The sequence below is a fragment of the Podarcis tiliguerta genome (genome assembly GCF_965153285.1).
Source record: "Podarcis tiliguerta genome assembly, chromosome: 4".
NCBI lineage: Eukaryota > Metazoa > Chordata > Lepidosauria > Squamata > Lacertidae > Podarcis > Podarcis tiliguerta.
The window spans coordinates 233,331-248,284 of NC_139537.1; the positions used below are offsets into that span (position 1 = coordinate 233,331).

At 54.8% G+C, this 14,954-nt stretch overlaps 1 protein-coding gene and 1 long non-coding RNA gene across 2 annotated transcripts; one reads left to right on the plus strand and one right to left on the minus strand.

Annotated features, from left to right (window-relative positions):
* Positions 1 to 662: 662 nt before the first annotated feature.
* Positions 663 to 6,829, plus strand: LOC310676853 (FH2 domain-containing protein 1-like; the record flags this gene model as incomplete). The annotated part of the gene is made up of 10 exons (XM_083439030.1): positions 663 to 1,079; positions 1,884 to 1,945; positions 2,067 to 2,169; positions 2,257 to 2,342; positions 2,802 to 2,902; positions 3,146 to 3,216; positions 3,862 to 3,969; positions 4,688 to 4,758; positions 4,957 to 5,236; positions 5,899 to 6,829. The coding sequence occupies 10 exons, from the start codon at positions 663 to 665 to the stop codon at positions 6,514 to 6,516; spliced, it is 1,917 nt and encodes a 638-aa protein (XP_083295156.1). The 3' UTR covers positions 6,517 to 6,829.
* Positions 6,830 to 13,076: 6,247 nt separating this feature from the next.
* LOC310675925 lies at positions 13,077 to 14,796 on the minus strand. Its single transcript, XR_014510323.1, has 2 exons — positions 14,450 to 14,796; positions 13,077 to 13,656 (listed from the first exon to the last, which is right to left on the minus strand). It is a non-coding gene; the product is annotated as an uncharacterized lncRNA (long non-coding RNA).
* Positions 14,797 to 14,954: the final 158 nt, after the last annotated feature.

The following is a 14,954-nucleotide window of genomic DNA, read 5'->3' on the forward strand; positions in this document are numbered from 1 at the left end:
CAGGCAATGGGGGGGGGCTCCTTGGTTGGGGACCTCCCGCCCCCCCCCCGTCACCAGCTGAGATGCGGCCGCCGCTGCCCTTTTTGGGGCGTCTTCAGCCACCAGCTGAAAAATAACGGCTTAGGGACCCGAGATGGAAAAGAAGGAACAGTTGTTCGCCCCGTCGCAGCTCGGCAGCGCCGCCCCCGGGATGGACGCCGAGGCAGCCGTCGGTTGCCGCGGGACAGGGGCGAGCGAGTCTTCCTGGACCTCGCCAGCCTTGCTTTGTGTAGGCAAGCCAGGACTGTCCACTCGGGGGGGGAGCCCTTTCCCGTCGGGGCTTCTTTGAAACCTGCGTGAGCTGTGGGGCAGAGGCCTGGCCTGGGCAGCAACAAGTCAGCGGGGGAGGGAAGGGAGGAGGCGGCGTCTGGGCGCCATCCTCGCCTGGCTTTTTCGATGTTTTCCCTCCGCGTGCTAGCTCTGGGCTTCATCGGGAAGAGGCCGAAGCTCCCGCCCCGTCCCTTGCCGCTCAAGCCCTCAGGTGATACGTCTAGAGCCGGGCTGGGTGGGGCACGTCCGAGGCCGCCCCCTTCCGATGACTCCCTGACGCCGTGGGCTGGGAGCGGACATCCCCGACGGCTCTCGACGCGCCTGTACTGTACTCTCTTCTCTTCCTACCGACAATGGTGACCGTCCGGAGCTCTCCCGCCTCGCCCACAGACTGGACGGGCCCCGCGGCGACCCCCGACGCCGACGCCGCCTCTCTCTCGACGCCTCCTCTGCCCCCGGACCCCGCGGCTGCCTCGCCGCCGCCTCCGCTGCCGCCGCCCCCGCCGCCGCCCGTCGGCTTGAGCCCGGGAGCGCCACGGGCCTGGCCGGGCGCGGAGGGTTGCTCGGGGCGGCGGGCGGCGCGGCTGCGCAACTTCAACTGGGAGGCCATCCCGGCAGAGCGTATCCGGGGGCGCCACAACCTCTGGACGGCGCCCGGGCGGCGTCGGGGCGACGGCTTCCCGCTGGACCTCGCCCTCCTGGAGGAGCTTTTCGGGCAGCGCCCGGAGCCGCCCGGGGGGACCCTACGGGGGCAGCCGCCGGCGGAGCAGGTGAGCCCGAGGGGGCGGACGGCGACGCAGCGGGCTTCGCCCTCCCGGGCGCCCAGAAGAGGCCCCTGGGAGACCCGTGTGTGGCCGCCTGTCTGGGGAAGGGGGGGGGGGGCGAAGAGATCCGCTGGGGTGCCAGACGCAGCCCTGAGAAACGAGAGGAGAGGGTTGTGCGGCCCATCTCCTGAGGCCCAGAGTGTGAGAGCCGAGCGGAGGGAGAAAGGTGTGGGGCTGGCCTGCTCTCTCCCCCAGGATGAGGGGCCTGGCTTGTTCGGGGGGTGGGGAGGGAGTCCCCCAGGTCAGTCCCTGGCTCAGTCCCCAACTGAGAGGATCCAGCGGGAGGAGAGGGGAGCGTCTGATCTCTCTTCTCCTGGCCAGCGGATGCCTGTCAGGGCAGAGGGAGCACCCGGAGAGCCAGGAGGGCCAGTTGCCTGGTTTTGTCCAAGCTAGCTGCCCCTCGATGTGAAATGCAGCTCTTGGCACCTGGTGGTGAAGACACCAAGAGGTCTGGGAGCCTTGGAGCTGGGCTGGGGGGCTCAGTGCCATTTGGGTGGCGTCTTTCAAGGGTGACGCCTGCCCTGGTTGGCTGAGAGAGAGGGGAAGCATCAGGAATGGGGGATCTGGTTTGGAAGAAAGCCTCTTCCCAGAAGGCAGCTGCCCGAGGGAAGCAGGACTGGGATCTGGGCTTCCAGGAAGGTGCTGGGGCAGGATCAGGGCCTTGGTTGGTGTGTGTGTGTGACCCGTGGTGGCCGGGAGAGGCTGCGCTTTCTTGCTCAAGTCCTTCCCTGCTTCTCTGCCTCCCTCCAGGTCTCTCTGCTGGACTCCAAGAAGATTCTCAACCTGGGCATCTTCCTCAAGCAGTTCAAGAGGCAGGTGGCGGGCAGGCAGGAGGGCGGCTGGGCTGGACCACCAGAGGGGTGGTGAGGGGGCCTTTGGCTGGGGCAGAAGGCGCCAGGCCAGGTGAGGGAGCTGCCTCGTCTCTCTTCCCAGGCCGGTCCAGGAGATTGTGGCCGATATCCAGGACGGAGCAGGAGCCCTTTATGGAGCAGAGAAGCTGCTGGAGCTGACAAAGATGCTGCCTGATGCGGAGGAGGTGACTGCTGGGAAATGGGGGGGGGGCAGGAGGCTTGCTCCGCTCCCCAACTCCCAAGTGACACCTCCCCCTTTTCTCTTTGGGAAGGCCAAGAAGCTGGCTGCGTTCCGAGGCTGCCAGAGCCGCCTCTCGGAGGCTGAGGTCTTTGCCCTGCTCCTCGTCCGGGTGCCCAGGTGAGAGGGTTGGCGCGGGTCCAGGGGGAGCAGAGGCTGCCCCAGAGCAGAGGGACAGGATGCCCTCCTCAAGGACTGGGAAACCAAGCCTGGTGAGGAACGGTTGAGGGCGTTGGGGATGTGTAGCCCAGAGAAGAGAAGGCGGAGAGCGCTCCTCAGATATGTGAAGGGCCAATAAATAAAGAAATAATTAATGGTGGAAGATGGAGCTGTTTTCTGCTTCTCTGGAGAGCATGAAACAAGGGATTCAACTGTCAAGAAAGGAGATTCCAACTAAACATGAGGAAGGACTTTCTGATGTGTTTGATTCCCTGTGAGGTTTTTGAGCAGAGGTGGTGTGGCACCAGCCATGGGTTCTGGAGCGGCCATTCCTGCGCTGCAGAGGCTGGACTAGAGGATCTTTGAGGTCCCCTCCAGCCCAGCGCTTCCATGATTCCCTCCTTCTCTTTGCCCTGCCAGCTACGTCCACCGCCTGAAGCTCCTGGTCTTGCAGGAGGAGTTCTTCCCCCAGCTCAACTCGCTGCAGTCGGCCATCCAGATTCTGACAGAGGCAGCCCTAGGTACCCATGGGGAGGGGGGGGGCGCCTGAGTCCTGGGCATGTGGCTTGACTCTCCTCCCTCAGGACGGGCTGGGAGGAGAATGAGCGGGGCCAGACATTGCCTGGAGACTGCAGAATGGCTGTCAGCAATGCGGGGTCACTGGAGTCACCTGCAGGGGTGCCATCCCCCCCACCCCTTCACCAGTATGGACTGGATTGAGCTCTGCTGCCCCCCTGATCTCATTTCCCCCCTCCCTCCCCCAGAGTTGTTGGAGTGTGAGGAGCTGCATGAACTCCTCCAGCTGGTGTTGAAGGCAGGAAACTACATGAATGAGGTGAGGGGGCTTGGCTGGCGGGGGGGGGGGGCGCCTCTGGTCTGGCAGGCAGGAAATGCCGCCCTCTTGGGCCAGCCTCCAGGCCCCATGGGGGTTGGGAGGGCAAGGGGGTTGTAGGGGGGTGCTCCACTCCCGGTGTGCTTCGGAGGCGGGGCTACCTGAGCAGAAGGTGGCGCCCGGTTTCTCTGCTTCTCAGCCATCCAGCTGGCAACGGGAGCACCTCCTTGCACCCCCACAAAAGCCTGCAACAGAGGGCAGAGGACCGGCCTCCAGCAGGTGGCACAACCTGGCCCCTGGGTCTCTGCTCTGAGCACCGTGGGCACCTGGCCAGCCAGGGCTTCTTTGGGTGTGGGGCTGGCGAGAAGAGCTGGAAGAAAATGTGGCTCTGGGGAGGGGCATGGGCAGCAGCAGGGCAGGGCATAAGCTGTGGCAAAAGCGGCTGGCCGTTGGGCTGGGGTGCTCTGGCCTGTGACTCCACCTGAGGACAGCCCTGTTTCAGGAAGGTTTTGATGTTTGAGGAGGATGTTTATCTGTGTTTTGGTTGGAAACTGCCCAGAGTGGCTGAGGCAACCCAGTCAAATGAGTGGGGTATAAATTCTAATTCTTATTATTAATTATTAAGCCTGGTGTCCCCTCTCCCTGCAGGGAGGCTACGCTGGCTCTGCGCTGGGCTTCCGCATGTCCTCACTGCTGAGGCTCACAGACACCAAGGCCAACCGGCCAGGAATGGACCTCCTGCACTTTGTTGCCCTGGTGAGCTCTGCCAGCCCCTGAGGGGGCACAGCAGGTAGGAAGGGGGCCGGTGGGGTGTGCCCCATGTGGGTGGTGCCCTCAGCAGACGCCGGCAGAAGGAGGACCAGAAAAATGACTCCTTTCCTCATGACTGATCCCTAGCGTGGAATTTGCCCTTTTCACGGCTGCCATCCATGGGGTTGATGTCTCCAACGACCCGTCCACTATGACCCCAACATCTTGCTCCTGGTCTGTATATAGGGGTTAATTCAGATGGTTTTGCTCCAGCTTGCACTCTTTACACCTGTTCACAATGAATTGCATTTGCCATTGGGCCACCCATGAAGTTTATGAAGAGCTCCAGAAGGACCTCTGCACCTCTGTAATCTGTTTTTTTCCCCTCAACCATCCTGAACAATTTAGCATCATCAACATGATTGGGTGCCTCACTGCTCACCTCTTGCTCCAGTTTAAAAACAGATACCGGTCCTTTGGTTGTTCCCTAATTTCTCCTCTCAGTTTCCTGTTCTGGAAGAGGACCGGGGCCGCCTTGGCCCTTGTTTTCTCCCCGTGGGGCAGAAGGTGTTGTGCTTTCCCCATGGACTCTAATCAGCTTCCTGGCTGAGCGGGGACTGAGCCAGATTCCCCCTTCGCTCTTTCTTCTCCCCTTTCCCTGCCTTGACCCTGCAGGACAGGGCAAGGTCTCCAGGGCGAACTCACCACCTCCTTCTCCTTGCAGGAGGCGGAGAAGAAGGACCCGACTCTCCTGCAGTTCCCCAGCAAGCTGCAGCACGTGGGGCCTGCTTCGCGGTGAGGAAGGGCAGTGCTCTGGGCCCCCATTGGGGGGAGGGAGAATGGGATGAAGGCGTTGGGGGGCATCCTGCTCCAGTTCCTCATTTGCTCTCTTGTCTTTCTTGCTGGGCCTTCTGAAGCGGACTGGGCTTGCAGCTGGGGGGGGGGGCATGAAGCAAGTGCAGCTCCCCAACCCCTTGTGCACTCCCTTCGCAGGATCGTTGACCAGGAGGTGACGGTGGAGCTGGAGAGCCTGGGGCAGCGCCTTCTGGGTGCCCAGGGGGAGCTGGAGGGCCTGGGCCTGGGCGCCCAGGTGGGGCCCTTTGTGCAGGTGGCTGCGGTGGAGCTGCAGGCCGTCAGGGCCTCCCAGGAGGGCCTGAGCCAGACCGCAGCCACCCTGTGCGACTTCCTCTGCGAGGACCCAGAGACCTTCAGCCTGACGGAGTGCTGCCGCATCTTCCAGTCCTTTGGGGAGCGGTTCCTGGCTGCTGTGCAGGTAAAACCTGGCCCCCCAACATGCTGGTGGGGTGGTGGCCTGAAGGGGACAGCCTCTGGGGGGACATAGGAAGGCGTCTTATAGCTACTCCGGCCATTGGCAGCCAAGGCTCTCCAGGGACATTCCCAGCCCCCTCTGCAGGTGCCCCTGGGGGGAACTGAGCCTTCTGCATGCCGCTGAGTTAAGGTGTTGTGTTCTTGTTTTGTTGCATTGGCTTAGAGCCCCCTCGCCAATCGGGGCAGAGACTGCGGTTTGGGTTCCTTGCAGTGGCTCTGCCTGGGGCACCTGAAGATCCTTGCATGGCCTCCCGCTTTGCTGTGGGTCCAGCACCCCCTTCTGGTGCTTCCACTGGTTGGGTGAGCATGTGCAGAGTGCAGGATCAGCTCCTGGCTCCCTCCTTCACGCAGCCCATGGTGGGACTGCGGAACTCCCTCCCACAGGAGGCAAGGCGGCCTCCAACCTGGATGCCTTGAAAGGAGGAATAGACAAATTCTTGGAGGCGGAGAGGGCTTTGGAAGGCAGGTCTCTGCTTCTGGGAAGCGCAGGAGGGGAGAGGTTTGGTGCTCAGAGGGGTCCTCTGGTTTGCCCCGGAGAGAGCAGGATGCTGGCGCAGATGGCTCTTCTTCTTCTCATGTCCTCCTCCTCCTCCTCCTTCCCGCCAGGACAACCAGGCTCGGGAGGCCGCCGTGTGCCGCCAGCAGCGCCAGGAGCGGGAGCGCAAGGAGAAGCAGAAGCGGCGCTCCATCGCCAGCTGCTCGGCCCGCGACCCCGGCCTGCAGGACGTGGAGCTGGACCTCTTCTTCCTGCGGCCCCCTCGCTCCCGGAGGCGCAACCGGTCCCAGCAGGGCCTCCGCCTGGCCCTGGAGAGCCCCCAGAGCACCAGAGAGAGGGCCCTGCCCCTCGGCCGCCGGAGACACACGCTCACCGCCCTGCCCCCCTGCACGGAGCCCCCCAGGCCAGCCGAGCCAGAAGCTGCCCCGGCCACCCCCACCCTGCCCCCTGGCAGTGGCAAGAAGGCCGGGGGGCTCTTTGGGCAGGGCCTCAAGGCCTTCCTCAGGTCCCCCCCCATGGCCACGGTGGCTGCCTCCCCCCAAGGCCCTGCCTCGCCTGAAGCCCCCAGCGGCTTCCGCTTCCCCACCCTGTTCCAGAAGAAGACCCCCCAGGAGGGCCCAGAGCTCCCCACCTCCCCCCTGGCTTCCCCCAAGGACGTCTCTGCCCTGGTGGGCTTCTTCCGCCGCCTGAGTGTGGGGGAAAAGCCACGGCAGGGAGCCCAGCTCTGAGAGGGGGCGGCTGGGAGGGTCCCGGGGCAAACCTGCTGCCAGGCAACCTCTCCCCCCAGAACACATGGGGCGCCAGTTGGGGGGGCCTTCTCTCCCGCTGCCCACCTTGTACTGCCTCCACTCAAACTCTGCACTAGCCTAGAAGAACTGGTGTCTTGCTACTCCCCTCCTGCCCCCCCCCCCGTCCTTGCAGGATCGGCCCCTCTTTCTCAGGCCACAGAGCCAAGGGCTATGGCCGGCAATTTTAAAGTCTTTCCCCCACACCAATAAAAACACTTTTATATTCTCTCATCTCCCCCTTTTAAAAACTGTTCTGTCCGTTGACTCTCAATAAACTTTTTCAGAGCTATTTTTTGCCTGAGTGTGATCTGAGCCTTTGCAAACTCTTCCTTCTGGGGTGGGGTGGGCTGGGGGGGGTGTTTTAAACTGGTGATTGATATCATCACCAACTATGTGCAGTGAAGGCCAAGGCACCTGCATAAATTGGGTCCTCATCATGGTTCGATTTTGCTCAATAGCAACTCAGGGGAACTGGGAATAAAGCTTATTCATACAACAACAACCAACCCCCCCCCCCCCAGACATGTAACTGAAACAAATCTCTTGGCTCTGTTGATATACAAAGTTTAAAAGAAATGATAAATGGAGATGATATGAACTGGAATTACAAACGATACAGAATGTATACAGAAAAGGGGAAATAGAAAATTGAGTATATGGTAGTTCACACAAATATGACTGATTGAATGATTAGCAATTGGATATGATTTCCATGCTGATTAGCAAATGACAAGCACTGGCCAAGCAGTAAAAGGGACTAACATCTTTTATAATATTTTTTTATTAATTTTCAATTTCAATCCAATAATAGCCTCATTAAAACAATGCCAAATTATAATACAATTACTAATACCAATTGTTCAAATACAAAATTTTATAATTTATATAATTTAGGTGGCCTCCCGTGTACTAGAACTGATGGTTGATGATTTATTTTCTGTGTTCCAAAATCTTAATGAATTTCAATTACATCCCGGTCAAAAAAATAATCCCTTATACAACAACTGCAATATTCACTCCATAAGTAATAAAGGATGGGGAAGAGTCAGCTGTCCATTGTAAACCTTTTCATAACCATCGTAAAATAGAGTTTCCCTCCCTTTTCCCTTTTTTTACACTGATATGGATCAGGCTTGCTTTCTAACTGCCTCAACCATTCCTCATCAGGCTTGGTTTCCAGACCCTTCACCATCCTGGTCGCCCTCCTCTGCTCACCTTCCAGCTGCTCAGTATCCTTCTTCAACTAGCCTGCACTGACCGGCAGCAGCTCTCCAGGGGTTCAGACGGGGGGGGGGAGACATTGCCAGCCCCCTCCCCTGGAGATGCCGCCCAGGACGGAAGACCTGCATGCCAAGCAGATGGTCCAATCCTGCGCTATGGAGACCCCTAGCCTGCCTGGGAGGATGTGGGGCTGGTCTCCCTTTGGGAATGGGGCTGCAGGAAGAAGGAGGTGAAAGGCAGATGTAGCCCAGCTGCAGGCGGAACAGCAGGGGCCTCTGAGTTCTGGAGGAGGAGCATCACCAGGTGGGCCCAGGTCCAGGTGAGGGGGTTGCCACGGTGACCCGCCCTCCTTTGTGACATCTCTTGCTTCTCCTTTAAAAGCCACTGACTCGCAGGCAGCCATTGTGGATCAGGAGTGAGGCGAGAGAAGGAGGAGGAGTTAGTGGCAGTTGGTGGAGATTAGGCGGAGGATTAGTGAATTGTTATTTTTTCATTTTCCTATTTTGATTTCATTTATTACTTTGATTTTTTTATTCTTTTAATTTTTATTTTAACACTTATTTTTTAGTTCTTTATTTTAATATTTTAATTTTTGTTCTTTGTTTTTTATTTTACATTTTTTGTGCACATCTGTGCATATTTTGTATATATTTTGTATATTCTATTTTGTACATAGAGGAGTAGTTAGGGTTAGGTGTAGGGTTAGGGCTGGGGTTGGGGTTGGGATCATAGTTAGGCTTGGGTGGGCATTTTAGATAGTAAGCTACTTTAGAGAGGAGGGTGGGATCTTTTCCTGGAGGAAATGGGCGGGCTGTAAGTAGCATTCCTTCCCTTTGTCTTCATCTCCGGGGGGGGGGGGGGGATCTTTTCTTGGAGGGGGTGAGTCCTGGGGGGTCCCCTGCCCAGACTTGGCTCTCTGGAGAGGCCTGGTCTTTATTCAATGAACTGTTGCAACAAGACTTCCAACTACCACATGGAGGAAGCCCATTTCACCCACAACACCTTTTAATAAAATGCCATACATACATCACATCTGTGTCACAAACTGGGAGGGTTTTTCTGGCGGAAACCTGAGTGGTCCATGTTTCACAAGCGTGCAGTTGGGTTGGTAGTAGAAGAGCCTAGACTGAAACTCCAAAGACTCGTTTCAATGGACCAAGAACGGTTTCCATGGCTGGTCCCGACTTTCCCCCTTTCCCAGTGGAGTTCCCTATTTGTAGAGCAGAGGCCATGGCTGGTTGGCAGCTGCAGTGCCTGCGTGCTTTGTGCTGGAGGGCGCTGTTTCGTGGCACTCATTGGTTGTTATTGGACAGTTATTTGGATGGTCTGAGTGGATTGGTTTATGGGAGCCTTTTGGAATAGATCAAGGAAAGGACTGTGTTATGATGTGTTTTGTGGGGAAATTTGCAGAAGTGGTGGTGTTGATGGTTTTCCCAGTAGTGATGTATGGACCATAAAGAACGCTGATCGCTGAAGAATTGATGCTTTTGAATTCTGGTGCTGGAGGAGACTCTTGAGAGTCCCATGGACTGCAAGAAGATCAAACCTATCCATTCTGAAGGAAATCCGCCCAGAGTGCTCACTGGAAGGACAGATCCTGAAGTTGAGGCTCCAATACTTTGGCCACCTCATGAGAAGAGAAGACTCCCTGGGAAAGACCCTGATGTTGGGAAAGATGGAGGGTGCAAGGAGAAGGGGACGACAGAGGACGAGATGGTTGGACAGTGTTGTCGAAGCTACCAGCATGAGTTTGACCAAACTGCGGGAGGCAGTGGAAGACAATCTGAGCAGGCTGAAAGCAAAGAGTAAGTACCGGTAACTTTTCGTCATAGAGCTTCAGCATGCTGATGACAACGTAGTGTGCGCACGCTCAGAGGATGACCTCCAAACCATCCTAAATATCTTCGCAGTAGCTTACAAAAAGCTTGGCCTATCACTCAACATCCAAAAAAACCAAAGTGCTGCACCAACAAGTACAAAATAACCCCTCTGCAGTGCCACAAATCCAACTCAGTGGTGTAATGTTGGAAAATGTCAATCACTTTTCCTACCCAAGGCAGTTATATTTCCACAAGGGCCAACGTTGATGCCGAAATCCAGCATCGCCTGAGCTCTGAGAGTGCAGCTTTCTCCCAACTAAAGTGCAGAGTGTTAGAAGACTGGGACATTGGCAGGGAAACCAAAATGCTTGTTTACAAAGCTATTGTACTACCAACCTTACTAAATGCTTGTGAAACATGGACCACTTATAAACACCATCTCCAACTCCCTGAAAGATTCCATAAACAGTGTCTCTGAAAATTTTTACACATCACCTGGGAAGACAGGCAAACTAATATCAGTGTACTGGAAGAAGCAAAGATCACCAGTGATGAAGCAATGATTCTTCAACATCAACTTTGTTGGACTGGTCATGTTGTGCAGATGCCTGATGATCGTATTCCAAAGCAACTACTCTATTCCGAACTTGAACATGGAAAGCGTAATGCTGGTGGTCAACAAAAGAGGTTTAAAGGTGCTCTCAAGGCAAATCTTAAAAAATGTAGTATAAACACCGACAACTGGGAAACACTGGCCTGCGAGCGCTCCAGTTGGAGAACAGCCTTTACCAAAGGTGTCATGGGCTTTGAAGACACTCGAACTCAGGACGCAAGGGAGAAACGTGTTAGGAGGAAGGCATGCTTGGCAAACCCTCACCAGTATCAACTCCCACCCGGAATCCAATGTCCCCACTGTGGAAGGGTGTGTGGATCCAGAATTGGCCTCCACAGTCACTTACAAACTCACTGTTAAAACCGTGTTTGTGGAAGACAATCTTACTTGGCTACAAGTGATCACCAAAGAATAAGAAGACATTTCCAACCTGGGACCTTTGGCTGAAGGTTGGGTATAAATGTGGGGAATAAAGCCCTGTGGAATAATTCTGCCTCTCATTTTCCATCTCTTTCATCCAGATGACATCATCATTGAAGATTTATAGGCAGTGTGGACCTCGGGCTCTGCTGGACACCAGAGAGGGGGGACTGTTGGGGAAAAGGAATCAGAGGAGGAGAGATATATTTCTGCACAACTAATATGAAATGGGCACAAACCTCCAAATACACTCAGCAGGAAAGGCTTTCTGGAAGGCCCATCTGTAGTTTGAGATGCCCTGCTTCACCTGTGAGAGATGCAGGCACTCCTAGCATCCTGCTTACCTTTGTTCTCTTACAGGAGACAGAATGATGCCTGCAGAACCTCCTGGGGTTTTGGAAAACAAGCCCCTCCGGGAGAGGCTGGCAAGTCTCCCAGGCTCCCGGGCTTGTTTACCGGTGATCTGTCCTGGCTGCAATCCCCGCAGTCCAGGAGATCTCGATAGGCGATAGTGCTGTAGAGGGAAATGAGGGGCGATGGGGAGGGGCGATTTTGGGAACTTGTTAACATGTGCCTTTGCAAAATATAGTTGTTGTATGCCGGTATCAGACAAAAGAACTTCAGCGTGACAAGGATTCCTGGAATAATACCTCGTTTCTGTGGGAATGTTCTGGGGTGCAGGAGAGGATATATTGTGAGATTATATCCTAATCCAACTTGTGCTAACAAGTTCCCAAAATCTCAGCTGAGTTTATAGACATTCCCCTTTAAGTTCGCAATGGTAACGTCTGCACAGGTTTGCTAGAACCTCTATAATAATTACTCTGGTAATTTCCCCTTTTGTTCCCTCTTAAAATACAAGACACGACACAGTCTTCATAAAAGTATAAAAGAGTTTACTCACGTTCTGTTCACAATGTGATCCCAGAAGGCAGACAGCTTAAAAAAGGTTACATACACTTAGAATCTATCTTGTAGCAAGATAGTCCTTATCTCCTCTCTTGGCTGAGAGCCAAGAGGGCATCCTTAGATGTTTCCTCATCGAAGGAAGATGGCAGAGAGAGAGAATGGCTGGCTGCCCTATGCTTTTATCATTTACCTGCACAGGTGAGGCCACACCCACCTCTGGTCACATGCGGAGGAAGTCCGTCCCCAGGAAGTTTACCTGCTTACTGGACAGACATCCCTCCCCATGTTTTAACATGTACACTCTAGGAATGTTGTCATTGACTGCTCCTGTGTTTACATCCCACAGTTTCATCCTGCTGGGCTTTGTCAGCCGAGCATACTCATATTTTGTGCATCAGAGACATGGAACGCGTGACTCCACAGATCCAGAGCGGAGTCCCGAAGATGGTGGGGTGGCATTTTGTAGGCCTCCTTCTGGCAACTCCTGCAGCCAAGCTGGTTTCTTACGCCTTGCTCTTCTTTCCTTTGGACCACCTCAGGGAGGCTGAGAAGGGGCATCTTGCTGTCTGGGCACAGGGTTGCCACCTTTCTTTTGGCAAAAGACAGTGCAAGGCAGGGCAGAAAGAGATCCGAAAATTGATGGCATTATTTTGCCTCAAAAGATCTCATGGATTTTGGGGTTTTTCAGTTCCTTAGGATATATGATCTATTCCCTGTGTAACTCCGTGTCTCAACGTTGAGCTGATTGAAGACAGAGACAGGATTTCTACTGTGTCACGAAGATCAGGGAGTGAAATTCTACTAAATCATGAAGGACCACCAAATGATTGCCCACTTGCAAAGACTTCTGAATCTGCAGCTCCTGGAACTCAAAGCGGAATTCCAGAGCCTGGTCCGGGGAATGAGAACCGATTGGTGGAAAGAGGAAGAAGAACTGGAAGAGAATAGAAAAAAAAAAGTTTTTAATGGATGTTGAATAAATTGTTACTGTTTTGAATTTCATTGTGTTATTGTCTTCCATTGATCTAGACACTTTGGTTGTTGTAGCCTAAAACAGCATTAGCATTTTTTGCTGCTGCATCACTCTCAGGTTGACTCATGTTAAGCTTGTGGTTCACTAAGATCCCTAGATCCTTTCCCCTCACCTTATATTGGTGCAGCTGGTTCTTCCTGCCAAAGTGCAGAACCTGAGATTGGCTAGAGGTCCTCTTTGCTGGCCACCAGGGCACGACCATGTCACAGTCGGTGTTGTGGTAGCTCTGTGTGGCATTAACACAGTTCAGTGCAATCACCTGGTGACAAGCCAGTCCAGCTGGTGCCAGTGACCTGACATCTAAGCTGTCTCCAGGACACTCAGTCTTTTGCCTTGGAAGAGCATATTATGTTTGGGCCACAGAGGCTGTGGTATGAGTACCACAGTTCAGGTAGCCTTTCTCCATTCTTGTTCAGGCTCCCGATATCAAGGGGGCACCTGCGGTTATCCCAGCTATGACAACTTCTCCCAGCAGGACTACTACTACTACTACTAATAATAATTTTATTATTTATACCCCGCCCACCTGGTTGGGTTTCCCCAGCCACTCTGCTCCCAGCAGAACACTAAAATCAGAATAAAACTTCAAACATTAAAAACTTCCCTAAACAGGGCTGCCTTCAGATGTCTTCTAAAAGTCAGAGAGTTGTTTATTTCTTTGACACCTGATGGGAGGGTGTTCCACAGGGTGGGCACCACCACTGAGAAGGTGTTTGCAGTCTAGTTGTTCCTCGCAGAACTTGTTCCTGATCTGTACATCAGAGCACACAGAGCGTAAACACTCAATATGCTTACTGGAATGGAGGTAGCTGAGAGATGGAGAGGAGGCAAGCATTCTGAGCCCTCAGCTGGCAGTTCTGTCGCAGACAGAAGGGAGTGCTTGGCTCCCAATCTCACGCCGTGAATGTGCGGTTCTTTGGGATGCCCTCCTGGCCCAAAAAGGTGCAGTTCTTTTCTCTGAGGCTTCCATTCGAAGCAAGTCTGGTCTCCTGTAGAGCAGCAAGGTCCATGTTGAGTGTTTTCAGCTCATGGTCAGTGATGTTCATCTTCCGTGAGTCACTGACCTGCAGCACGTCAGCAAACAAGCCAGAACACATGGGCCTAATGCTCCAGCTTGCTGGGTGCAAGAGGGTTTGTTCCTTTCCTTTTTGCCTGATAGTATAGTCTGCCTGGTGAGTGAGACTGTGAGCTCTGAGCACCCACTGAGGCAGGTGTGCTCTCTCACACACACAGCATGATCACGGGGTTGGTGGGAGAAGGCAAAGGAAGGGGCACAACAGATCCCTCCCACCCACCTTTCTCTCTAGCAAGGAATTTCTCGTTTTTCTCTGAAAAGGCAGCCTGTCTGCTCAGCTCAGTCCAATTTGCCAAGGCAAACCGAAGGGGAATACGGTCATTGTCCAACAAGCAGTGCTTTTTCCTGGGGGGACGCGAATACCACTAAACATTTTGTGAATCTAAATTTGGCTTCATTGAAGGGCAGTAGTTCAATATGAGTAGGAAAATGAGAGGACCCCCTAAACATTTTCTTTAGAAAAAAGCAATGCCATCAAGAATGCAGAATGGCCCCTGGGAGCCTTCCTTTCTGGGGGAGGCTGGTCTGCTCCGGAGCTTTTGACCCCATTGGAGGGTTTCCTTCCTTCCTGACTCCTTCCTTTCCCGCTCCTACCTGACCAAATCTTCCCCTGATTCTTTCCCGCTCAGATTCCTGTTCCTGCCCTGGAATCCAGTTTACCTTCCCATCACACGGACTACAGAGTGGATCTCCTTGCTTTTAGCGCTCTTCTCCAGAGAGGCGTTGATGAGCCTAGATCTGGGGGCAAGAAACAGAACTCAGAGAGAGACCCTCGAACTCACCAGAGATGTCGGCTTCAGGACGCAGGATGGGAGGGAAACGAGCCAGTTAATAGATAGGGGGGGGGGACTGAGAGCCCTTCAGAGAATCTCAGGGTCGGACGCAGACTCTCGTCGCCTGGAGGGATGGCGGCTCCTTGAAGGAGAAAGAGCTCGTCTCCACCGGAGCCAACCAGTTGCGTTGCTGAGCCGCCCGGGCTCGCCAGAAGCGGGAGGAAATGTCCAGCCTCAACATGTCGGGGGGGGGGGAGAGCCGCTCCTGACGCTCACCTTTGGCCTTTACCTGCCCAGATGCTGCTCCGTTGAGCAGGGGCTTCTCCAGGCGGCAGGGGGCGCCACAAGCCCTCGGCGGCTCTGCTGGGCTTCCGCTGGTTCCGAAATGCGCCGCCACGGGGCGCAGCGCAGGACCGCCTTCCGTCCAGGAGCGAGTCCGCGGTGCCGGCTCCTGCGGTCCCTGATACCTGCTCAGGTAGGACCTGGGCGAACCCGGAGTGACGTCGCCACCTTT